The sequence below is a fragment of the Haliotis rufescens genome, unplaced genomic scaffold, assembly GCF_023055435.1.
Source record: "Haliotis rufescens isolate VD_foot unplaced genomic scaffold, xgHalRufe1.0.p SCAF_1, whole genome shotgun sequence".
NCBI lineage: Eukaryota > Metazoa > Mollusca > Gastropoda > Lepetellida > Haliotidae > Haliotis > Haliotis rufescens.
The window spans coordinates 62,384,693-62,412,052 of NW_025963779.1; the positions used below are offsets into that span (position 1 = coordinate 62,384,693).

Below are 27,360 nucleotides of genomic sequence, written 5' to 3' on the forward strand. Positions count from 1 at the left end.
ATAAGAGACCATATATATCTATCATATGGTCTCTGGTTTCATACATGTATCTGAACAGTTTTTGCCAGGGCTACAGTTAAGAAATGACACTCACAGTTGGTGAATATTTGTCACAAATGGATTTGTAATCGCTTTCTTTAACGCGTACCAGTGTAGAGAAAACATACTGTATCTCCAGTCATCAAGAAATCCGGGTGTTGCACTGTTTAGAAGAGTTTGTTATCCCAGTGTAGAAAACAGCTTGTATTTGCCAAGCCCACGTGGCCCAATGGATAAGGCACCGGCCTCCTACACAAAGACAGTGGTCATAGCCGTGGATTGCGGATTCGAGTCCCGTCGTGGGTAGTACATTTTCTTGAAGGTTGACAAACGGTAGACACTTTCAGAAATGACACTCACATTTACATTCACATATTCCCAATTAGACATTGTGTTCCCAACTCTTGAGACCTACAGTGGATACCCGGGTAGGGTCGGGTAATAAGGGGTCGGGTACCCGTTTAGTAAATTTGGACTCGACCCAGCCCTACTGTATACGCATAACTGTTAACCTTACCTCATAACATATTCATCTAATAAAAATATAACTTTTCTCCACTTCTCCTTATGATGATAACACATAGCAAAAACCTTAAAAATGACAAATTTCTACTAGTGCTTATGATACCTTAACTATTGGGCACTTTGGCAAGGACTATAGGACTAGTGCCAGTTTCTAACAACAAACAAGATATTTGTATAACTATATTGATCATTTTACTTGACAGCGACCGTGTGGAGAAGACACGAGTTAGCTCCCTTCCTTCACTTCCCTTCGTCTGCCAAGATGGCTGCCTCTGCGGGGAGAGCGTTGTTGATGGTAACTGTGCGATTATAAATGTATCATAAGAGCTTCTATGAGTGTCTAATTTTTCATGAATATTTTCCAACATGTGATGTTTTGATTCTTCGAAAAAAATTAGTCACCTGTTATGTCAGCGTATTTCTACATTCTTTTCCCTATTTGACTTCTAACTTTGATCGTGCTCTTCAATGTCATTCAGCACACAGAGATACAATATCCTAGCCCTAGGCTAGGGCTGGGACCAGTCCAAATTTACTACCCGGGTACGCAACCCCCTATTACCCGACCCTACCCGGGTACCCACTGTAGGTCTCAAGAGTTGGGAACACAATGTCTATATTGGGAATAGTTTAACAGTAGCCCTGGCAAAAACTGTTTAGATACACGTATGAAACCAGAGAGCATATGATAGATATATGGTCTCATATGAAACGATCGAAACATGCTTTCACTGAATTGACTAAAGCTTTATCTTTACTCAAACATATACAAGTCAAAAGGACTGTGTGCATCATCATAAAGAAATCGGAACATTAACGAATTGTCGTGTAACCACTGAGCTCTGGTGAGTTTTTGTCATTAAACATTATGTCACGTGAATAACCACGGGTCCGGATAGTACTGTGGGTACCCGGGTCATACTCAGGACCCAACCGACCTGAGTACCCTGTCCCAGCCCTACCAGATCCGACATTCATCTTCGTGACTTCATTATTTCATCTGTCTGGATATACTTGTTATCATATGTCTTATTTGCGAAAAACGTATGAAGGGTTTTGCATGATCAAAAAAAAATAATTGTTAACTGCAAGTCACTCTAGAAGATAACATCACACAGGACCATATGTTTATCAGGAGCCTATAGGGCCTATAATATTAGTAAGAAGCCTCGTCTGTGAGTTTGGTAGTATAGAGTACTAGTTACTAGTATGAACAGGCACCCAAACGTCAGGCACAATGACAGTTTTCAGTCCAAGTTCTTCCTATATTGAGGTCATGCCCATTGGTTAAAGCATTTGCTCATCATTGCCTTACATGGGTAGGTGTTAAATGTGTGAAGCCCATTTCGGGTGTACCTTGCATGAATATTGCTAAAATCAGTGTAAAACTACTCCCTTACTATGGTGCTCTGTATTGTAACTAGACTACCAATGTTTAAAGCAAAGCGTTTAACTTGTGGGGCGATGAACCAGAACATGCGCCTTCAGTATTTTTCTACTCAGAAAATGGAGCTAGATTTGACAAGGAAGCCCCCTAAACATGAGATGTTGACACCTTCATGATCAAGTGTAGGAATGCAAGCTGGCACAAACCTCAGTTGCCCATTTAAAAACATTGACAATGACACCAGTTCTTGTAGACTTTTTATTAAAAGTACTCTTGACCCCCTCTATTTTGAGCCATGTACTCAGACCTTTAACTTCTAACACAGGCCTCTCTTGGCCTCATTACATAAAGTAATTTTAGTGCAATGACTGTTGCAAATCGTATACTTTAACATACTTAAAGACAGCCTTTGTGGTCTAGTGGTTGAGTGTCACAAGCTGTGTCATACCAAAAGATGTTAGAAGATAGTACTTCTTGTCACCTGCCTAGCGCTTGGCATTAAGGGGCTGAAACAAGGTCTGATCAGCTCGGAGTCAGTGTGGGGTATTCATATTAAACTGCAGCATGGTTTCTCAGTGGGCTTGCACTACAAATAGGCATTAGCCAGCTCTTGTACAAGCATATACACAAACACACATGTGCATGCACGTCACTATAGAAGTGCGATGATCTTTAATATGATGTTAAACCCCATTTCACCTTACCTCACCATGGACTTATATATGTTACTTGTAGCACTAATTTTCACTTAGCTGCTTTTATTTTTCAGAATGTAAAACCACATGTGCCTTTGATAAAGTTTCCATCCAGAGTTCTTTCCCCAGCAGGTAGGTTTCTTACTATTGTCCGATGTCAATCAAAATATTGGGATTTTTATACTTGAGATTATCTTCACATGTACCAGTCAATGTTTTCACATTTTTGTCAGCCAAACCAGGACATACCTTTACTTTACCTTCATGTTGTAGGCACATGGATCGCTCCATTCTTTGTTTATTCTATCATTTTGAGTCTTGGTGACTTAATATCACGAGAAAGAATGGACTATGGGTAGCCTTGTGGTTAGTTTACGCAAGAGGATTCAATTTCCTATATTGGTATTAATTAATGCTAGCTCCGAAACAGCTTTTTGGAAAAAGAGGGGTGCATTTTATCACCACAACATACCTCTGTTCTGTAGGAATGCAGATGTTTTGCTTTTGTTTATGGTAGGAAAGTTATTTATTGACGGCTACACAGCTGTACTGTTCAATTTTGAAATGTCAGCATTTGTGTATTTTTTCCAAGGTAATGATGGGACATGTGCCCTGGTGTCTGAGGTACTGCAATTCCCTGTGAGGAGTTTCACAGGCATCTATCAGATGTGCCAGGATCCAATGATTGTTGATTTAAACCAGATTTCCTCCTTAGTTTGTCATCACCATGTCCGTTCTCATGGGCGGCTTTCACTGAAGTGGCAAATGGTTAACAACTGCAACACAGCATTCCTCCCACATTGAGTGGGCATTTATTCATAGCATCATTAAGTGCCCCTCACTTACTCACAGTAATGTTATATTTTGTGCATGTTAGGTGCAGCAGCCACACCACCCCTAGCACATGCATCTTCTCCAGCAAGACCACCAGCAGACAGCAAGCCCATTGGCCAAGGAACTCGTGGATCAGGCATTGATTATAATGATCTCCCCCCGAAGTACCATCGGAAAATTATATCTCAAGAGGAAATGGAATATATAGAAGTAAGAAATTGGTGTAAATTATTTTTATCTGGAGTAAAGCACATTGTGAAATTATACAGTATGAAATGAAGTACATGTGTTTGTGAACATATTTCTTATTTAGGTATTTCTTATAACATAAGAGGGATATTATTATTTTTTGCCATATGATAGTTCAGAATTTCAGAATCAGCAGTGTGTATAGTCCACTAGAAAGCTAGAAAATCGAGATATACACTCCAAGCTGAATACATGTATGTAGTACAAAGATAATTTGCTGACTGCTAAAATTGGATAACTAGACCAGTTGGTTAAACTGTAATTGTTTGGCTTAACACAAAATTTTGATCCCTCACCATCACTTGTCAGCTATCCCGAAACACAAATACTATGGGAAATGTCATGCTTCAATTTAATTTAATAACTGCAATATGCTTGAATGCGACGTTAAACCCCATTTCACCTCACCTTTATATGCCAACACGTTTGGATAAGTAATTTTCAAAATAAGGAGACCTATTTTTCTACTCCTTTGAGCATGTTGAGGACAACATGCCAAGGACTCTCAGGTTGTTGGTTGGAACCGGGATTTGTGCTACTCCGTTGCCACCCTTTGTTAACACCAATAATTACACTTATGGAGGAGACTCTTTTCCAAATTTATAGTTGAACTAATTTTCAAGTTTAAAAAAGTGGCAATTTGTGACTTTTGTGTTTCAGAAAGGCGGCCAAGTGTGATGTGTGTCCTTCCTGTGTTAAGTGTAGCTCCTCAACACAGCTTCCCTCGTCGAGCTACACTCACACAGTAATCCTTAGTAAAATACCTCATATTTTCACAATCACAAGTAATCAACAGTGGAAACAACATGACCTTCTGTGAACGGCAGTGGTGTCTATAGTGCTTGAATAGGATGTGGATGTTATAATTAATGAATGACTGAATGAATGTGTGTATGTTGATAATAAAACTGTGTTTTGAGTTTTCTCTGAATTTTTTTATTGTTCCTGTTGTACAAAACATTATCTTGCTTCTGGATTATTCTCATACATGCCTGTGGATAACTCAAAATTCAGCATACCCGGTACATACAATGAGCAAACCAGAAAAGGGTTCTATATGTATAACAGAATTCTAGGAAACACACAGACATGAATTGTGCTGCTGCCTGGGTCGACTGATTGTAGTTTGGGATTCTAGATTTGTTCTGTTTATAAATGTCCAGCATCACACACTGGCTGAACCCTGGGGAAATGTTCCAAATTGTGAAAACGATGCATCACGGTTTTTTTCTTCTCAGAACAAGTATCGATCACCATCTCACACCAAGTAAAAGTCTTGATTCTTACCTTAAAATTCTTTTGTAAATGTTACATGAATGAGTAGCGAAAACAAATATTTTCACCAATTGTATTAACTGAAAATGTTGGTGCCAAGTAATTTGTTTCCCCATCTTTGAAAATGATGACTTCTGCACCACAGAAAAGAGCGCATGCAAGTGTTAGGGTTCGGATCGTGAGCAATATTGTGATACTATCAGATCGCACAGTTGGTGCATGTCCTAGTCCCAAGTGTATATGCTTGTATAAGTGGCAACCAAATGTTGGTTAATCTCTGTGACTAGGTTTATTGCATTTCGTAAGATTTCAGACTTTGTTCAATAACATCAATCACTGGTTTGTCTGGTCCAGACTTCCAGGCTACTTGGTACATTGCTGAGTGCGTCTTTATACAACAAACACCATGGTTCATAAATTTCACTTGAGGACCAAAAGTCGTCATTGGCCTTCCCTCCAAATCAGTGCATGACAGGGCTTCTTCAGTTATTGCATGTACCAGGTATTTCCCAAGTTTAAACTCGGGATCATAATATTAGATTTGCATCTCACATATATATTATTCCAGTTTGTCCTTGAGATAATTTTAATACACAATCTCAATCATTCACAGCCACATGAAACATCCAAGTATTGATAGTCTTTGAAGAGTAGTAATCTTTCATGAATGATAACAACAACCACCACTGGCATAACAGCATATTTATTGCTTAACTGCTGTTGTCAATACAAACATTCTTCACCATCACTGGTATTGTGACTCGTCCCTCTCTGGGGTTGACATTATATAGGACTTACTCCTAGAGCACCGTAGTGTAGCACTTACCACTGTGATGTGATCCATCAACACCATGAAATCATCATTGAAAAGTTACATAACACATTCCCCATGCTTATAAATGAAGTGAATGTTTGACCATGGGAACACCATTAACATTCAAACTTATAATCTACACAAATGACATTTTAATGTACCTTGTTTGACATGAAGAGTAGTGGGAGCCGTAGAAATTCATTTTTTCAAGTAGAAACTTATTTTACTTGTCCGGGTGAGCGAAATGTCCTTGGAGGATAATGTTTCTTTTCATTAACTATGTTTACATTTTCTGTAGGTTTTATTCAGTTCTGATTTGGAGCAAATTTAAACATTGAGAACTGGTTCAAAATAATAGACCTCAAATGCTGGTATTCAATGAGGACCCGTATCATTGGAAATGTGGTTGTCCTCAGCACAATATAATAGTCTCGGACAAGAGGATAAGCGTGAACTTCGAAGGCTGGCTAGAAGTGATACACTTTATCATGATACTAAACAAGTGGTTGGCATTCTCTGTCCATGCCTTCAACGACAACTCATTCTCTGGATTGGTTATTCACCCGACAACCAACATATGCTCTACTACCAATCTTCACTACCATCATAGGTCATTCAAGTTAAAACATGGATGAACTTTGGAGTATGTCTTTCAGAGAAAAAACAAAAATAATTCTCATACACAGAATTAATAGCTGCCAAGGCATTCATGGAATGAACATGAGACAACAGAAGCATGGAGCATGAACATGAAAACAATGTGTGAAACATGGCGGTTCTTTCATAGACTGGTGATATGTTCAATAATTAAACACATTCATCCAATCACCCTTACTGTGTTAACTGACCAGAGGCTGGGGAAGAGAGTGAAACATGTCTTGGGCATGTCACACAGAAGGGCTGGAGTTGAAATGACAACATGGGCATCATCATCACGTATACCTGCATTTAAAGTAAAATCTGGAAATTAATGCGTCTCTAATTTGAAACGACTGCTGACCCCTAGCGAAAATGACTCAATATCAATGTGACTCCCCTCCCCCTACCCCATCCCCAATTGAATGATACATTTATTTACCTTAATCCAAATCAAAAAGCAAATAGTACCGCTTATTAGCACTTCCGTAAAAACAATAAAAAGGTTTTTTTCCTAAAAACAACACATAGTTTATATGTTTACTCTGTTGACTGGCATTAAGGAAGTTAAAATGCAATAAAACAATTGAACCTAACAGTTCACTGATTGGTATGCGGAGGTGTCAACAAGCTTGACACAAGTGGGTAGCACACTTGACCCCAGCAGTGATAACTCACCGGATGCCCATTATGTAACTAATATTCTTTGAATGACATTGTTATATACCAGTTACATCTGCTGCTCGATAAACCTTGTTTGTGTTTATATTCTATTCAAGTTGGTATTTCCGCTGTCCAAAGTGTGCAGTGAGGCCATCTTATTGTTGATAGTCATTTTGGAGACATAAATGAGAAGTTAATTAATGCGAGCAAAGACCACTCATTTTTGCATTTAATTCACGCTTGAGTTAGTTTTATAATTTACACTACCTCACAGGACTAGCAAAGTTGCTGAATTGTCTCCTATTTGATGACAAATGCTGTGTACAATGTATCACCTCACCAGCTTAGTTTCTATCCAGATGAAAGATTTTAAGCAGAAATTGACTTCACAAAAATCATCTGAACTGTTGATGCATAATGTGAACTAGAATAGACTTAACATATCAAATCTTGTCTAAATAGTATGAAAAATTACCTTTGATATTAAATGCTTAGGTCCATTCATGTTTCTGTAACTGTTCAAGCATTTCTATCAAAACAATGAGACAAGACACATAAAAACTGACAGTAATGATGACCTGGTATATATAGTATATAAGGCAGCAGGTTGTCAGCAGTCGCTGCCTGGTAAGATCCATTCCTTTGTATATTCGAATTTAATACTCCTTTGAAAATGGAAAAGCAAACAAGGTCAATATTGAATACACTGTGGATGATTCCGTCTCGTTATGACTATCATGAGACTAGTGCTGACTTGGGGTTCCTGGCAGTCATACTTGGGCAGTAGTGAGACAGAATACAACATTATAGTTTCAGTAAATGCAAACAACAGAACTCATAAGGCTTGGCTTAAAGCATAATCGTGTAAACTCATCCTTGGTCAATACACAAGAATAAACAAAATGAGCTCCCTCTGTAATTAAATAAGACTTTCCAGCACTCATGCAATAAAATAATAACATAAATATATCCCAATCATTGACTTTCTGTAAGGCAATGATATCAGATGAGAGTGGTTTCCTTGGGAAACTTGTTTGCAAACATATCTAGTTATTCTATTAAAGATGTCTCATTCAAACAACACTGTCACAATCTCACACACAAATTCACACACAAAATAAGCATTTCAGTCAAACAATATATAATATGTATCAATTTCATGTTCACACAAAAGGAACTTTCCATTTCCATCTTCAAAAACATACATAAGGAACTTTCCATTTCCATCTTCAACTCGTGAGTCCAAAGAATCTTGTGCCCTTCGGTCAATAATGACCATACTTCAGTCAGTAGCTGTCATGCGCTTCAAGCACTTGAAATTAAAAGCATCTTGCTTTTCCAAATTGGATACTAATTACGAAATAGATTCGGAGATCATATTCCTAATTTTCCTAACTATGTCTGACTCAAGGTTACAAAGGTCAAAGTTGAAGGACGTTTCTGTGACCTTGAAGAGACCAGTCTGACCAATTAAGTTGGCGATTTGCTGTAGTATCTTGCGGTCAGTCATTCTACAGAGGGTCACCTGCATGTCCAGCAACTCCTTGATATTCTCCCCATTCGAAGCCTTCTCGGGGAGGCCATTTTCTGACTGACCACTTTCCTTATCTTTCACTGAGTCTTTCTTCTCCTTTGACCCTCGACTGTCTTTACTTGAGTGTGAATGTTTAGAGGAAGAAGAAGATTCAGATCTTTCTTTTTTATCTTTTGAGTCTTTCGATTTTGTTTCTGGCTTTGAGGATTTTCTTGAACTTGATGAACTGCCATGTTTAGACTTTGATGATTTAGATTCTACTTTCATTGGAGAACTTTTAGATTCATTTTTGAGAGGAGAGGATTTCCGGTTGTCTGAAGTGTTCTTGGAGGGTTTGGGTGAGTTGTGTGAATGGTAGTGAAGCTTGGTGTCCGCAGAGTGAGTGGACCTGACATCCTCGTCCTCACTGTCACTACCGGAGTCAGGCTTCACAGGTTCACTATCACACTTACTGGAGCTGCTGCTGGAATCATCCTCCGCCTTCCCCTGCAGGATCTTCCTTGTCATCTCCTCCTCATCCTCCGAGAGCGACGATAAGGTTGAGCTTTTTGGTGTTGGCAGGGGATGTTTAGGGCTTGCACTTGAATCACTGTCACTCTCAGAATCAAGCGTGTCTGTTTTGACGGGAGGGGGGCTGGCAGATCTAGAAGGGCTGTCTCGGAGGGGGGATAGCAGTTCAGTGTCAAGTTTAAACTCTGGCAAAGACTTACTCAAGCTAGAAGATCCCTTAGAATGTGAACTGGAGCTGTCAGACTTATCCTTTTTCTTGTCTTTATGAGATTTCTCTTTGCGATGTTTGGAGGAAGATGACTTTTTCTTTGACTCACCCTCTTCAGATTTATTTTTTTTGCTTGATGACTTGTGAGACTTGTGTTTGGAAGATTCAGTGGTGGAGGAGGTGGAGGAGCTTCTCCTCATCTTCTTCCCCGACGTCTGCTCTGTGGGAGACGTGGTAGAAGGGCGTTTCTGACCCGTTGTCTCTCTAGAGGATGAAGATGAGGAAGAAGAAGATTTAGAAGTCTTTGGTTCCTTGGACGCAATAGGTTGCGTGCCCGGGCCAGAGGAGGAGGAGGATGAGGATGTGACGATGGCGGAGGCATGGGATGACTGTGGGGTGGAGGGTTTAGACACCACACTGCTGCTGCTACCTTTGCTCTTTGAGCTCTTTTCCTGAAACAGACAGCAGAGTATCAGCTTCTGTGCATACAAGTTAGTGAGCTTGTTTGCTTCACAGCCGCTTCGGACAGTATTGCAGTGATATAGGTATGTCAGCCCAATGTGGGAGGAAAGCCTGAAGTGTTGCCCTTCTCAAATGTCCACCACTTTGAGCAGGGGATGGTGAGGACAAACCTAGGAACATTAGGCGAGTCTGGGATTTGAATCAATGATCATAGTTTTGGTCATGCCTGATAAGGGATGCAACTGTGCTAAATGAATTCTTGTGCCAAAGATGATTTGACCATCCATGCCCCAAATACTCACATACTCTAGCTCATTGACTGTATTGAAGTTCAAGAGTTGTCTATCCAATAAAATGAATCAGACAGAAATTATGTGTTGTGATGTTTCGATAAGGTTGAGTGGGTGACTGTTTTTCTCCTCGGTCAACAATATTCCATCACTGCAGACAGTAATGTCGTTATAGTGGTTATAGCCAAGTCAACCAGTGGTTGAAAGCATGAGCATCAATCCATGCTATGACGCCCAACCAGCCAGTGCATCAACATGTAGGCCCTACCCACCAAATAGTCTTACCACTAGGACGATCAGAACTCCCTTGAGTGAACTTAGACTTAAGACAATCGCATCGCCCAATATCACTTCATGGAGCAGAGCCAAAGCCTCATCTTAGCTGTGGGGAACTTGGGCTGAGTAATAAGCCCACAAGGAGGTCATTGTGACCAGTTACATCTGATAGATTCCGAAATGTAGTATCAATTCAATGTAGTGTTAATTCTGTATATCATATTTAGAAGTTTCATTTGGAAGCAAGCTGGTTAGCCAATTTTAGATTTAAGTAGTCAGTTCTTTTACCAAACCAAATACAAGGAAACATCTGGTGGAACAGAGCGAAACATTATTTCAAGTCAACAAGGCTAGAACTACAGGACAGGTTGGACCACTGAATAACAAGAGATACTGTTTTTATCAATTGGGCTTATTTGTCAAGTGAACATTTTTATTTGAAATGGGGGAAGAAAGTTTCTATATTGAAGCTCATTAGATAGAATTAAAGGTTGCCAGTTGGGCTACCTATCTTTTTATTTTCACTGGCAAGACAGAAAAGAAAATAGCCACGGGTAACTAGGCAGGCGCTTTTTGCACACTGCTGCATGTCATGCCTATGCTATCATGGAAAAAAGATATCTTCAACCACTTGCTGCCATAGGTTCATTTTGATAGTGACATTCCCATAACATATTTTTTGCTCATGATTAACAACCAACCACAGCTCCTGTTTACATCAATAGTAATAAAATCTGTTTTAAGTTATGAACCACTTCATTTCTGGCTTGCTTAATGTGTAATTGAATCTCTGTTTAACTTTGTAATTAAGTTAGATATCTGACATAAGTCTTCGATTATAATATTAAGTCAAAATATTTTTTGCCCCTACCTTAAATTTGGAGTATCCATTAAGTTTATATTAAAGACATGTCCCGGGCCGCATGATTGAGAACTCATTTTGCTCAATTTAATATGAACCTTCTCAGACCTATGTTGGACGCCAAAGTGGCGATCATAAAATTTCTGTGATGGGAATCGAACCACGGACCTCCTGATTTGAGGTCGGACATGTCCACATGATGAAAAATATTCACCCTGTCAGCAAGCTGACAAGAAAAGGATGACCTAGTTGTGGCTCACCCTGTTGTTGTTGCTGCTGCTGCTGCTGCTGCTGCTGGAGGAGGAGATTCCGGCCGGTCTCTTGTTGCCAGTGTCAGGGGTGATGGGGGGTCCGAACAGTTCAGTGAAGGGTTGCTGGGAGTTGCTGTTATACTGCACCTAACCACAACATACACAACACAAATCATCAAGTCATTCTTATGTTTTCTTATTTTGCCTCAGCGGATTCCTGCTATATCATGGCAGCCTTAAAATAACCTTCAATACCAAATCAACAAGACAATCCAACTTCGTCGCCTCTAACCCAGGCAGAGTACTGGGAACCTCATCATACACAAGTCCTTGAGGGTATAGACAGTCTCAGCACAAGAGCTTATGTTCTAGGTGTATGGAGTACCCTTTTCATATAGTGGTATTATTTGTGCCAAACACTCCTTAGAAGTAACCATTTTCATCATATACTTGGAAAGATTTCCACCTGTAGCGCCGGCTTCACATTTTGCTTGGATTAGAGCAACCTAAGCCTTCACAAATGATATTTAATACTTCTAGCCAGGGCTTATGAGTTTTTTTATTTCAAAGCAGGAGTTACACATGAATGCTTTTCAAAAACAAATGAAAATGTAACCATAGTAACATATTAAAACTCACAAACTCTTTGAGAGGAAATAATGTGGTAATGAACTAACACAATATATGCACATAAGATTCCTGAATAAGGTCAACATTGTTTGTCAACTGCTCTAACAAGAAACCCAAAACAGGTTGTAAAGTTTTTACATTCAAAACTGACATGTGGGAATCGGGCATCTTACCTTCATGATAAACAAACAGTTGACTATGTCCAACTATGCATGTATTCCATGAAGTGTGATTAACCCACATATATCTACATCCAACTGTGGTAGTGATGCTTGTATTCCCTGTAGACCAACAGGTGATTATTTGCAACTATGGCATAACCGCGGTATTACATGTGGTGACATACACCTCCATCTGGCAGCAGGTACCTGGACTACCACCTGTCTTGTTACAACACACAAGCTCAGGTGTGGAGATCACTAATTACCCAAGCTGACCAGCACACGGTGGAGTTAAGAGCCAAGCTGAACATGGGCTCGTTAGCACTGAGACTTAATTAACCTTCCTTATTGCAAGCTGTTAAGGTGTTTGTCACAAACCTATTGTAACTGTTTGTTAATTAGACATACACTCGTTTATGTAGTTTAGCTTCGATCATGTGGAATGGTAGTGTAGGAAAGTGCTGCCACAACAACAGTGTTAGACAAACACAAGTCTGTTAATGCCAAGGCTTGTGGAATCTGAAATGACTTCTCGTTAAAAAACAAGAAGTCAAATCTTCATGTTACGTTAACCCCGTTTGAAGCTGGTATGAATGTGTTAATCCTGTTGTTATATACCAAGTTGCTCATCAGTGCGAATCACCTGGACCACTTGGGAACAATAACACTTCCTGATAACTTGTCTGTGAAACAGGCAGGGAATTTTTATATTTCATGCACCTTTTATCCTTTGAAATTCAAATCCATTTTGAAGAAATTAAAGTAAATTCCTGCAACATTCCCAGAAATGAAACTTATTACCTACTTCAAGTAATTTCAAGGTGGTTACAACACTATCCCTGCCTGCCTTGACAACACCTACCCAATCTGCAATGACAACACCTACCCAATCTGCCATGACAACACCTACCCCATCTGCCTTGACAACACCTTCCCCACCTTCCATGACAACACTCACCCCATCTGCCTTGACAACACTTACACCATCTGCCATGACAACACCTACCCCATCTGCCATGACAACACCTACCCCACCTGCCATGACAACACTCACCCCATCTGCCTTGACAACACTTACCCAATCTGCCTTGACAACACCTACCCCATCTGCCATGGCAACACTCACCCCACCTGCCATGACAACACCCACCCCACCTGCCATGACAACACATACCCCAACTGCCATGACAACACCCACCCCACCTGCCATGACAACACATACCCCACCTGCTTTTACAACACCTACCCCACCTGCCATGACAACACCCACCCCACTTGCCTTGACAACAGCCATTCAACCTGCCATGACAAGACCTTCCCCCACCTGCCTTGACAACACCTACCCCACCTGCCATGACACCTACCCCACCTGCCTTGACAACACCCACCCCACCTGCCATGACAACACCCACCCCACTTGCCTTGACAACAGCCATTCAACCTGCCATGACAACACCTTCCCCCACCTGCCATGACAACACTCACCCCACCTGCCTTGACAACAGCCATCCCACCTGCCATGACAACACTCACCCCACCTGCCATGACAACACCCACTCTACCTGCCTTGACAACAGCCATCCCACCTGCCATGACAACACCTACCCCACCTGCCATGACAACACCTACCCCACCTGCCATGACAACACTCACCCCAGCTGCCATGACAACACCTACCCCACCTGCCATGACAACACCCAGCCCACCTGCCATGACAACACCCACCCCACCTGCCTTGACAACACCCACCCCACCTGCCATGACAACACTTACCCCACCTGCCTTGACAACACCCATCACACCTGCCATGACAACACCCACCCCACCTGCCATGACAACACATACCCCACCTGCCATGACAACACCTACCCCGCCTGACTTCAGTAGCTTCTGTCGGAACTCTTCAGTGGGGTTCTGGAAGGTGAGTTTCTCACAGCGGTTGTGGTTGATGGACGGACCACCTTCAGCATTCAGGTACAAATCATAATTAAACCTGAGCTTCTTGGGCGATTCCTTGTTGCGGAAGTAGATGTCGATCGGCAACAGGAAGCTGGCGTAGCCCGACTCGGTCACCTGATAGGGGGGCTCTTTGACAGCTGTAGGAAGAAATGTCTCCATCAGACAACATGGACTATGTGACATCCAAAACAATGGTAGAACACATGTTGACACGTCAATCCATATGAATTCTCCTACAGACAGGTTGAATGTTCATGTGAGAAAGGTCGTTATACGACATGTCACAACATACAATTTGTTTATTTTAGTGCTGTTTTCATTGTCCAGTGTTTCATTTCACAACATATCCTGTCACTCACAAATCAAACATAAAATATATGAATTTTAATCTTTGTTCGTCTTGAGTTTTCTGGTTCTAATCCATGCCCCCTAGGGCTGGCATGAGTCCCAACTGACTAGGGCCGTAACGATACACTCTCGTATTCAGTAAATCGAATCATATCCATTCATGAATTGAATTCTTTATTAGTGGTCACTAGAATGGAATATTTATGAATATACAATCATGTGCATTTAAAAAAACCTGTACCTAATACATCCATAAAAACATATGATATGCAGAGATTTCTTTAAAGACAACACTCTTATAATATTTAATTTGACAGGAATTTGGTCACTGGTCATTGTAGCATTTGAGCAGGTAATAAGACTAAGTACCTGGACAAGTGCAGTATATAAATGTATAATATAGATAATTAACAAACCATGTCAAATAATTTATGTTGTTAATGTTTCACTAAATATAACAAATAATACATCAACTGCTGACTTATTATTGTATTCGTGAATTAATATTCATATTCATCACGCTATATTTCGTGATACAAATCGTATTTGCCTAATAGGTTATTCGTTGCAGCCCTACAATTTACTGCCCAGGTAAGGTGATTCCTAACTCACCCATGGTATTCGCCAAACACAAGCTTTAACAATGACCTCACTACGCATGGACAGGCTAAGTGGAGAGCCTGTTAAATTTACTCCATTAATATCAGTATATTAAATAAGTGCAATAAACTGTTTTCATATTTTTTCCAAGACAGTGTCAATCTACAATATGAAAAAGGACACACAAATAATAAATTTGTCTTCTGCTTAACAAAGTCGGACACCTTGTGTATCACACAGACGTATACAGTATACCCTCGGTCTTTGAAGTATACTCCCTTCTCCTATTCTTGTGGGTTCTAACTAGAAAGTGCGAGGAGATTGTGTGTCGCTAAATTTTCCAGAATGTTCTGACTATTCGTAAGAATGAAATCCTAACATAATGAGGAAGTGAAAACCTGGGTTATCAGGAACTATTTGTTTACCACATCCTGTACCTGGTTCTCTCAGGAAAAAAGATGAGATTGTACAACATCCTGCCTACTGATAACAGATGTTTCAGCCAACGCCCCTTTTGGAAAGTTTTCACCAGTTTCCTCCAATGTATCAACAACTAGATTCGTGTTTTACACAACCAGGCAATTTATTTTCATCCCAATAAAAGAGGTAACCCCATTTGCTTTTATTATCATCTTAAAAAGTCTAGTTGTCAGGTCAACAAATAAAGTATGTATTTTTGTCATCAAATAACCACAAATAATGCAACAATACTCTATATTCTATTGTTACATACAGTCATCGTTAACTGTGTCACACTGCTGTCAAACTGTCGATATCTGACAGTCTCCATGCAGGGGTTGTCAGTTTGTTCAGGCCCGACTTGCCTGACCCATGAAAATATAGTGTCGGGCAAGTGGGAAAATATCATTTCTTTGCCCTCGGGCAGGTATGAAAATCAGCTGTATTAACTTTGGAACTTTGAAGATGCATCGTGCATTTGATAACTGCAGATGAAGTACCTGACTAGTTATTTTCTGCACATCTCCCAGCTGGTGCTTCAGTTAAAGTTTTGTTGTCAGATTAAAGTTTTCTTCTTTTCCTGGATGTAACACTAACAGGACAAGTTGAAAATCAGACTGGGCATAAATATGTTTAAGTAGGTCATTTTGCTATTTGAAGCTCACTGCTCCATGTCTGATCATGTGATAACTGGCATCTTTATTCAACAAAACTTCTCATTTGATTCACCAGTGAAACTGTGTCACATAGTCAAATATGTGGAAGACGTCAAACTAAGGTCTCAAATGATGAGTTAAAGAGTCGTTTTTTCAATATAGAATTTGTATTCAGCATAACCATCAGGTACAATTCACACAAAGCATTTCAACACAAACACATCAGGTTTTCTGAAGTGTATTCATAATCCTTGGACCACCAGGACTAGAGAAGACATCTGTTGACCATGTTGACAGGACCAGGGCTTTACCTGGATTGTTTTTTGGGGGGGTCCAGGAGACTCACAATTGTAGGGGTCACAGGCTAAAACGTGGGGGTCCCATGCAACAAAATGGGGATCCAAGAGAAATGTCAAAAATCGTATATAAAAAATATAATTTAATTAAAAAAAGGCATATTCTTTGTTTGTTTCTATTTTGTTCAATATGTAATATCAGCACAACATTTACTCATGTTTGAATGCTGAATTTACCCTTGAAGATGCATTCAACTTGCCCTGCATAAAACTTTCCCAAATCTTGTTTTGCCATGTTTTGACCCTGATCTGTACAGAGACTGTGCTCTTTCCACAAGTGACATAAGATTGTGCATGCTCAGAATCTGTTCGTTGAAAATAGATATAGAATTCCACAACTGAAACGAAACGACAAATGCTAGGTTAACTTACTGTAAGACTGACAGGGAGGCCCTGGTTGCACAATGCAAATTTTGTGATATGACTGTCATAACTCATATACTTTAACATAAGACCTATGACAATCATAGCACTACCATCCCTGAGGTTTTTGAAGTATGGGATATTGGTCCAATCATGTTTAACAAAACAATACACTTTAACAATAGCATGGTGTAGATGTTGAGGTTTTGATGTCACTGGGTTTAAAATATGATGAACTTGAACATCATAAATCATACTCTTATCACAATTTCTTTGTAAAACCCCAATAAAGTGCTGAGGAAAATATAAAGACTCAAAGAACAGATTTGTTTGTGTGTTATTAATGCCAGCAATATTCCAGCCATACGACAGCAGCCTGTAAATAAGTCCTGACCAGACAATCCAGTGATTGATATAATGAGCAAAGATCAACTCTGTTGGGGAATGATGACATTTAATCAACCAAGTCCCCAAATGTGACCACCTGATCCACTAAGCTGCCTCTGTCAACCAATTTTGAGGCCTACCATATTCGACGTAATAAGCGCCCTGCTCTAATAAGCGCCCACGTCGAGATTTGCTAATATATTGGCAAGTGAACAATCCCAATTAGTACCTCTTCCGACCCCTATTCACATATAATACGCACCGCTTCCTTCCCCTATTCGCGTATAATACGCACTCGTGTGTTATATGCACCCTTTATTATTGGCAATTAAATTCTGTTAAAAAAAATTCTGTCATACATAAACATTTCAGGCTGTCAGCATAAAGCACGAAATATATCTTTCAACCCTGTTTTTTTTTCACCCAAAAAATATTCTAATAAGCATGATAAGAGCCCCCTGTTTCTAATTTTGAGAGCGCCCTGGGCGCTTATTACGTCAAATACAGTATATTGAATCCCCATATGGACTCAAATAAAAGAGTCATTTACAGTGCTACATTTGTAAAAAAGAGAAGCATTGAAGTCACTGACACTTGCATGACTGAATGAACCACAGATCGTATCACTCGGACTCATGGGATGGTTTATGTTTTGGTTTTAATTTTCAGCCTGGCATCATGACTACACATCCTTGCCCAAAAATGAAAACTCAGTATCATTTTAGAATTGACCAATCAAAAGGCTTCAAGGCAAATTTGAAGAAAAACATTTCAATTTTTACCCAGGCCTTTAAATGACACACCAGCTGTTTAGATATTACCAGGCTTCTGTGGAGATCACAGGGAGAACTTACCTACAGATCGCAGCAGCAGTGACCATGGTGACTGGCTGACAGAGTGAGTGTGACTTGCAGCTCGATTTGGGCTCTATATATACACACACATGAGATCAATACTGGGAGAGAACTGCTGACTCAGGCTTCCTTTTACATTACAGTATCACACACCTGGCCCTTAGTGTCTGTGTGTGTCACGCCAATATTGATCAATGTCAGTCTTTTCAATTGTCACTATGAAGCATTCTGCTTACCATGCTTACTGTGGTTTGTGTATACATTGTTTTTTTCTTTACATTTTCTTTGTTCTTTATTTCATAAGGGGGTACACTTTTTTATGAATTTGTTAATTTAGAATTAAACAATGAGCTTATTGTAGCAGTCTTGGTAAGTCCAGTTGTACCCAGCGTATCCTGTAGCAATTAGGCCACATGGACACAACAGCAGGACACTGCACAACTCAGTGCACCTGTCACTAACATCTGCTGCATCCACCACACAGTAAGTGGGTGGGCGTTTGTGAGTTAGTGAGGGAGGGAGGTTGAGTTAGGTGGTGAGGTGAGGTAAAATGGGAGTAACGTCACATCCAAGATTATTCCACTTATAAAGCGACGTGTGCTGATTTGTACTGCTAGCCCACTGAGATACTATGCCACTGTTTAACATGAATCCCCCACTCAGCTACAGTATACTGACTCCGAGCCGACCAGTCCCTGTTTTAGCTCCTCAATGCTGAGTGCCAGACAGGGTAACAACAAGTACTATCTCTTAACGTCTTTTGGTAGGACGCTTCCAGGGATTGAACCCAGAACCTTCCGCTTTCTGGGCGGACGCTCTACCACTAGACCACGGGGGCAGGGGTTGAGTAAATGAGTGGATGGGCAAGTGAGAAAGTGGATAACTGACTGAGTGAGTAAATTGGCAACAGTTAGAATTAGTAAGTGAATAATTGATTTCAGTAAATGGCCCTCTTACAGTTAAAGTGATTGGGAACGAAAATTTCTTCATGGGCTTATGGTCCCATTATTAAAAAGTTTATAGACCACTTTTTGCCACTGATAAATACAAAGGGCCATAAATTCAACAAAACTGAAAAATGATTGCAGCTGAATAACATTTAATCCTTCATAATCTTAATCTTGAACTTCAAACAATAACATGTCATTTCATCAACAATATTGCTGTGCCAACTTCCAAATGAAACTTCAGTCGTCTCTCACTATAACGCCCTTTATGATACCACAGAGCCGTTTAAACTATGGGATAATCAATGGCTCCCATAAAAATCATTATTTTCTTTCACATCATCGGAAATATCAACAAATCGGGACTGAATTACATAAGTTAATCTTGTTGTTACACTATCTGGAAATACAAAGTGTTCATTGTAAATCTTGATTTATCTTTTTAATCTATTTTATTAATTTCATTCAAAGTTTCATTCAATACTGTTTACATTAACTTCGGTGAAATGACGGGTGAACTGATTGGCAGATCACACCAACTCAGGGATATATACAGCCACCACGATCAGATTACCGCGATTGACGCCTTGAAAGGAACCTTAGTTTTCAGAGAGTGAATACATGTATCATGAATATCATACCTTGACTCGTTTAATGACATATTTGTTTATTTTGAATATTATATGTGAACATAAAGTCTTCGCTATCGAAACAGCAAAACCATGGGAAGCCTCAACAGTGACTTGTCAAACTTTTCCACACATAAAAAATATTCAGCAATATACCAAAGTGGTATACTTATTGTTCTTAATATTTCAAATATATAAAGAAAAAGCTTCAACGAATAATAACATATTAGAATATATTATTTCAGGTAAAATAACAGTTTCTGACACTATTTTTTCTGGTTATTGTATAAAAATTCTTTTAAGTTATGTTTTGTATTTTGTAACCAAATAACGAGTAGATTGGGAGAAAAATGTGTGTAAAACTGATTGCTACTTCCGGCTTAATTAATGAGACAAATACACACAGTGATCTTAATCTCTACACATAAAACAATGCCTAGCAAAACCACAAATACAGTTGAAATGGTAAATGATCATGTCCAGAGATATTTTCTCGCAATAATATCATTCTCTTTGACCAAGTTTGCTAACTCCTGCATGGTTATTCATCTAGAATGTAGTTTTTGACAACACTGTCACATGAAACTAAAAAAATGATTGATATTGAATGAATGATTAAGGCAGTGTAAGCAAAGATGGGGGCAAATCGGCGATTCATTGGTCGTGATGACAAAAATAAATTGAGTGTGTCAATCAAAATCAACTTGGTGGCACCAGTAAAAAAGTAATGCGCATGCAGGCACCCTACTGTATTTTTCTATGTGCTGTTTTTTACATTATCAGTGAATTGTGCATGGTGTATGACCTTCCCTCTCACTGCTCTCCTGATGGCTGCTGACATGACACCTTATCATGAGGATTGACGGGGTCAATGGTGCTTTTTTTCAGGTCCATAAAACAAGAATTGACCTCACATGAAGTCTATAATAGCTATATTATATACTACTCCAAAGAGGTTAAAGAACACTAGATTGTTTCCAATAACTATAGTTAATCTGTCAAGGCTGGTGGGTACTGTGACACACAGCTTTCCAATTGCGGGTGCTCTTCAACTTGTTTTCAGGGGCATAGAACAAAGTAACAAAAAAAAAGATTCAACATATCAAATCATGTTAGCTACAATAACATTAGGGGGCTCCAACAACCTGGCAGAGATATCTGATTGGCTGAGGCTTGTAATTCCACTTCCAGGTAATGCCCATTCTATATTTTGTAACTCATCAAACCTGAGTCAATAAGCATACCTATCGAATGACGTGACCGCTTCTCGCCTAATGAATATGGTAGAAATCTTTGCATTATATAACAGTCTGTACCAAAATCTTTTGAGTCTACAAGACCGTACTTAGCTATACAAGCATGATTTTCTATAGATTTTGATGTTATTATTACTATTAGACTACTATTTGCTGAGTTTACAAGACCTAACAGAACTTTACTGGACTCGGGCTTCAGACAAGTGACCAAAGTTGCAAACTGATGTAAAAGTACCGATATAAGTTGGGATTCTGTGGTGAAATCACAACTTCACCATAACAAGACCTAGTTTGTGGACTACCAATAGGAGAATGAGCAGGTGAGAGGTGAAAGTACACCTAAGCATGTTAAGTCTCTGTTTTAGTCAGGTTTAAATTATCCACAAAACTGTTACCATGGTTACTGTTGTCATGAATACAATACATAACTTTAAGGGAACCAATAATAGGACTGCATGGTATTAAAGGTATACTGCAATATGCTTTTCAAACGATATACGTACTGCAATATTTTTTCTGGGTACTTGTAAATTGGGTAAAGAAAACAAAACAAGTTTTGTTAATTTTTGTATTGTTTAACCTGAGTGAATGAGTGAGAAGCGTTATATGCCGAAAAACACCAGAAACAGGCTTCACACATTGTACCCATGTCGGGTGTTTAACCTGAAATCTACACAGGAATTCATTTACAAATGATTTTTCCCATCGAAATTGATTGACAACATGGTGGAAACACAGAAGTGATTTCTCCAGCATGTTGTTATCTCCCCTGAATCCATGATAACAAAATGCTGGCAACAGGCCATCCAGTGAGTGAGTTTGTTTTTTACGGCACTGGCGGAGGGTCGGGGGAGGAGAGAGACAGAGGGTGCGGGACATCAGAAACAGGCTTCACACATTGTACCCAATCGAACCCGGGCCTTCAGTGTGACGAGCAAACGCTTAAACCACTGGGCTACCCCACCGCTCCACTATTACCAAGACATCCAGTACAGTTGAAAATTATTATTAAGATCATTATAAATCAGTATACAGCGGTAGAAACTAACATTTTTGGTCCACTAGTCCTAATAATAATAATATATAGCAAAACCCTTAAAAATGGCAATTTTCTACTAGTCCTGATGATACCTTAACTATTGGGCAGTTTGGCAAGGGCTATAGGACTAGTGCCAATTTCTAACCCTGTTTTACGTAATTTATAAGACAATTATGATCAATGACACGCACACTGAAAAAGCACCTGGCTTTAGCGGTATACCATTGGATTCCTTCATTGCTTTTGATTTAACTGTCGTAGGTGCTTATCGCCATGAATATATATATAAATAAAAGTAATTTAAATAGCCCAGATAATTGTGGTATCTGGAAATATGCACGCAAAAAAGAATATGTGACAGATTAATAGATTGGGCCATAACATATATAACTCCAGAGCCGGCTGTTTTTAGGAAAGATTTCCAAACAGTTGATAATATATTCATTACTGATACAGTTATCACAAAATATTCATCTCTGTAAAATGTAAGGCTTTCTTGTGCATTTGGAGATTCAGTCCCTGCTGTGTTCTGCAATCGTAGGATCTTTTGCATGTTTTGTGCAGAACGTGCAGAATTTTGCATTTTTCTGCTGCAGAATTCGTCAAAAACACTGCAGATACTTAACATAGAAGTTGAAAGATGGTTTTAAATTTGTAAAAGTGGCCTAGGTTTACTGACATGAGCAGTCATTATATGAATTGTGCACTGTATTAATTTAATAATTTCAAATAATTATGTGAGGTGTTTGTGTTACAAAAAGCAACAACAATTAACAAACAATCTTTTAACATTGTACGTTTTGAGCAATGGTTAAATGAAATCAATATCCTTTTTTTGACTTTCGTATTATTGATTACTAGCAGTGCATGCCTGTATGATTTCACTAGTGATCACCAGATTCACTTCAATAACCTGTCCAAGCTGTTGAGAAGTTTATCAGAAAAATGCCTGCAAAAAACAGGAGAAAACTAGGTATTCATGAAAACTAGGCATAAAAGTTTACAGAATTGTGTGCAGATATATAAAAGAAAATGACTGCAGAAGTTAGATATTTTGGGGGCGGAATACAGCGTGAACTGGAGATTTATAGATTGCTTTGATTCAGTTCCACAAAGTTATTTGCATATAACATTGTTCTTTTAGAAAGTACAGTAATTGATCTTCAAATTGCATAAGTTATACCAATATTGTGATAAGTGGCAACTTCAATGATAAAAGAAAGTGACAGCACTTTTTACAAAGCAAGGACATCTAATTCAAATAAAATATTTGATCTAAAAGATAACCTTATAGAAATTTACCAACTCAGTATTAGGGAGTTTATCTATCCAGATCATGGTACATCATGGTTCAGGGTTTCACCTTGACTTACGAAAGTTGGGGTCCTAGGGACCCGCAATAATTAATTTTAAGGGTCCTTGATAAAGTATTGGATCTGCTTGCTTTACCAAGAGAATAATGTTATTCTGAAGCAGGTATGTATGCAGTCGAACCTTATTGTGTCAAACTAACTGGGATCTGGAAAGAAGTTTCAAGATATCCTAGTTTGAGGCACCAAACAAAGTGACTTTCTGAAAACCAAACATCATGTTGTGAGAGATTATTACCAGGCCCAGATGCAACACTAGATTTCAAGGTGTATGTAAATTTCAACGCCCAGACGAGTGGGATGAGTGGAAGATATTCTTTTTTTTTTAACTGATGGAGTGATCAGGCGAATTTTAGGCATATTTTGGATACTTGGGACTCCAAAATGAGTTCAAACAACAGGGAATTCAACACATTCAGTTCAACAGATCCGAGTTTAAAGGATGAAAAATATAGGTGAGGTGAGGTGAAATTGGGTTTAACGTCACATCCAAGATTATTGCACTTAAATAGCGATGTGCATGCACGTGTGTGTGTGTGTGTGGCTGCTTGTACTAGTCCGGACTGATGCCGATTTATAGTGCTAGCTCACTGAGATACCATGCCGCAGTTTAACATGAATATCCCACTCAGACGCAGTATACTGGCTCTACCACTAGACAAGGTAGACACAATTTTATGGATAACAACTTCTTTAATACTGTAAAAATAGATCCTTATACCGTTGTCAAGCAAGACTGAATGAGGGACATTAGTACAGAATATATATAGTTGGTGGAGGATTAACAGTAACAACAATTGCATACATGAGTGGGATAACATCTATACCGAAACGTCGCTTTTTACAGTATTAAAGAAGTCGTTATACATCAAATTGTGTCTACTTTTTCATCCGTCAACTTCTAAGTAATGCCTATCAAACAATCTACCACTAAACCACGGAGGCGGTCAATGAAAACTATGGAAGGAAACTGTAAGGAGCAGATACTCTGTAATATGTACACACGATTCTGAGTCTCACTTTTGTTTGGAATGCCACTTCTATGCCCTCCATCCCAAAATATTATGATAATATTCCTACAGTACAGAAATTCTACCTCCTAAACGCAGAACTGTGGTCAACAACATTATTCAAAGTATGTGTAGCAATACATTTTGGGTGGAATAAGACAGAGAGAATATACTTGAAGTTTTTATACAAAAAATGCACCTCTATCGCAGTCTGACGGACTGTGAAGTCATATCATTTGAATCGCAATATGTGGTTGGTTGGTTGGTTTGTTGTTTTACGCCGCACTCAGCAATATTCCAGCTATATGACGGCGGTCTGTAAATAATCGAGCCTTGACCAGACAATCCAGTGATTGACATCATGAGCATCGATCCACGCAATTGGGATCGATGACATGTATCAACCAAGTCAGCGAGCCTGACCACCCGATCCCATTAGTCGCCTTTTACGACAAGCATAGTCGCCTTTTACGGCAAGCATGGGTTCCTGAAGACCTATTCTACCCCGGAATCTTCACGGGTCCGCAATATGTGGTGTGAGAGGTCATAATAGTGGTGTTCAGAATAGAACAAAACTTTCCAAGGCTAGCTTATTTAATTTAGGTGGCAACAATTTCTACTTACAAAGTATACATTAGGAGACTAAAGAATATTAAATGTGAAAAAAGGAGTAAGTACAGGGACGTACTTAGGTTAATGGCTATTTCAGGGGTTTCTTTAATTCAAATTGACCAACTTTTCACAACACTGGACACAACCGATGCCACACACTCAATATACTCGCTAACACCAAAGAGATTGCATTTAATTTGTCCTAGTACAATCGAGATTGACATACTGCATTTATGATGTGTATAGATTTATAATACCTTGCGATTCGAAACCTGTATGTTTTTCAAATTTGCAACCTTATGCTGACGAGTTTAGTTTCAAATAAAATTTACAGGTATCAAATCAAATTCAAAACCTATACATTGAAATCAAAGTAGTTTTATCTCCAAAGGAATCTCTGCATGAAGTTTAAAGTGATTCAGTCTTACTTCTCTTGGGTCTGTTGAAGGTGTCATGGAGGTTGAAAACAACTTTTTCAATGAAATGCTGAATCTTTGATCCGTCGGGACCTCGTACAAACACTGTCCAGTCATGTGTGAACCCCTCCGACGTTTGTTTTTTGCGGAAACTTGCTGTGTGGCCAAGTTCGATTGTTACCTGAACTTGGCTTTGTGACTGAAACACAGAGAGGCCATTTCTAGAGAACAGTATTCACAGGAATGTTCTGTAATTGTAATCTTAAATCTCTGCAAATTGAAACAAATTATGAAACAAAAGGACTGCATATAAGTATATAACTATATAAGCGATGACCTGTGCCATTTAATATGTTCATTTGGTATCTTATTTCAATACCCAAGTCAGGAGCTTAGGATTTACCATTGTACTGAATAGACTTCCAATTTGTACTCAGTATTGTCTCAGAAGGTCCGATGGGCTTTCAATGAAGGTTCGAGCCACTCAAAGGGCTTAAGTAAAGTCAACAAAGTAACTTAGTAATAAATGAAAATAGTGTGAGATACACAATAACAAATGACAGCAGAAATCATGTCCCGAAAGAATAATTCCGCCACTGAGGGGATTCCCCCAAAATTATTGCTACCAAATAACTGAAAAACAACCTTTTTAATAAACAAAACAGACACTAAAATAACCCACAATTTGTCAAACTGCTATAACAGTAATAATAATGATTTCATATTGATATATTTATATGAACCTCTTATCTGCATCTACAAATTATGCAAAGATCAAAATTAGTCACCATGGTCACGCATAAAAAACCTATATTGATTTATAATTCCTAGGATAAACAGATATATTTGTAACTCTTCAGATACTCAGATATATTTGTTTCTCTTCAGATATACAGATATATTGGTAACTCAATACACAGTTAATAAGTCATATTTACAATTGCGAATAAATGATATGCATTAATTTAAATTACCTTGAAATTACCATGTAATACAGACATACAAGCGTTAAGTACGAGTGGCATCAGGGTGTTATTTACCAAGATGAGAACAAATTGTGTGTGATAGCACTAGAGCTCCATTGGTAGAATGTTGGTTGGTACCAAGTGACCACTGCAACGAGCAAGCAATGCAGATTCAATCCCCTCAACAAAATGTGGAAGCTAAATGGAATGGGCAAAAGTGCACCCAGTATTGTTGAGAATTTTGGTGGTGGATGTTTCATTAATTGTGACATATTTCTGTGGATCAATTTATATTGAAAGTTCCAACAATGTCCAATCAAGGCCTAAACTGGAAACACAGACCTCTCCTCATCACTTAACTAAAATTATGCAGTGGTTTGTTTGGTGGAGCGGTTGGTTGGATAAGAAGTATATTGTGCAGGAGAAAGTGAAAAGAAAATGAAAGAGAAAACAATTCCACGTATATATCAAATACTAGCATCTCATGACTTGTTAGACTAATCACGAACATGAGTATTTGTTACGACGGAGTTGACACATGAACTGCATTGCCTCCTTGCCATTGACAGCTCATAAAATCAACTTTGGCGGAATTTAGTCACTTTATATTTTACGTATCGGTTAAAACTTGTAGCAAACTTACCAGTTGTGACATTTTATCCTGAAATATTTATATAAATAACCTGTGAAGGATTAAAACAATGAGTAGATTTGTAAACAATCATTTTTACAGATCAACCGGAAATATCCTGATAATGTGTACAAAATCTACGATCTGATATATCATGCGGACAGAAATCTAACATCAAGATTCATAAAGATTTGTGTCTTCC

The 27,360-nt window shown here is 38.9% G+C and overlaps 3 protein-coding genes across 3 annotated transcripts in view; 2 read left to right on the forward strand and 1 right to left on the reverse strand.

Annotated features, from left to right (window-relative positions):
- The first annotated feature begins 773 nt into the window (after nt 1–773).
- Nucleotides 774–4,653, forward strand: LOC124112580 (alpha-ketoglutarate dehydrogenase component 4-like). Its single transcript, XM_046472747.2, has 4 exons — nt 774–859; nt 2,721–2,778; nt 3,524–3,690; nt 4,390–4,653. Exons 1-4 carry the CDS (start codon nt 827–829, stop codon nt 4,405–4,407), a joined length of 276 nt encoding a protein of 91 aa, XP_046328703.1. The 5' UTR covers nt 774–826; the 3' UTR covers nt 4,408–4,653.
- A 1,038-nt stretch (nt 4,654–5,691) lies between these two features.
- LOC124112579 (protein AF-9-like) lies at nt 5,692–27,288 on the reverse strand. The gene is made up of 5 exons (XM_046472745.2): nt 27,171–27,288; nt 25,575–25,761; nt 14,171–14,397; nt 11,520–11,657; nt 5,692–9,821 (listed from the first exon to the last, which is right to left on the reverse strand). Exons 1-5 carry the CDS (start codon nt 27,180–27,182, stop codon nt 8,472–8,474), a joined length of 1,914 nt encoding a protein of 637 aa, XP_046328701.2. The 5' UTR covers nt 27,183–27,288; the 3' UTR covers nt 5,692–8,471.
- Nucleotides 15,709–27,360, forward strand: part of LOC124112577 (DNA polymerase kappa-like) — a 28,457-nt gene continuing 16,805 nt past the window's right edge. Inside the window, exon 1 of the mRNA XM_046472743.2 lies at nt 15,709–15,814. The gene's annotated coding sequence lies outside the window, so the exon portion shown is untranslated. The remainder of the gene's footprint in view (nt 15,815–27,360) is intronic.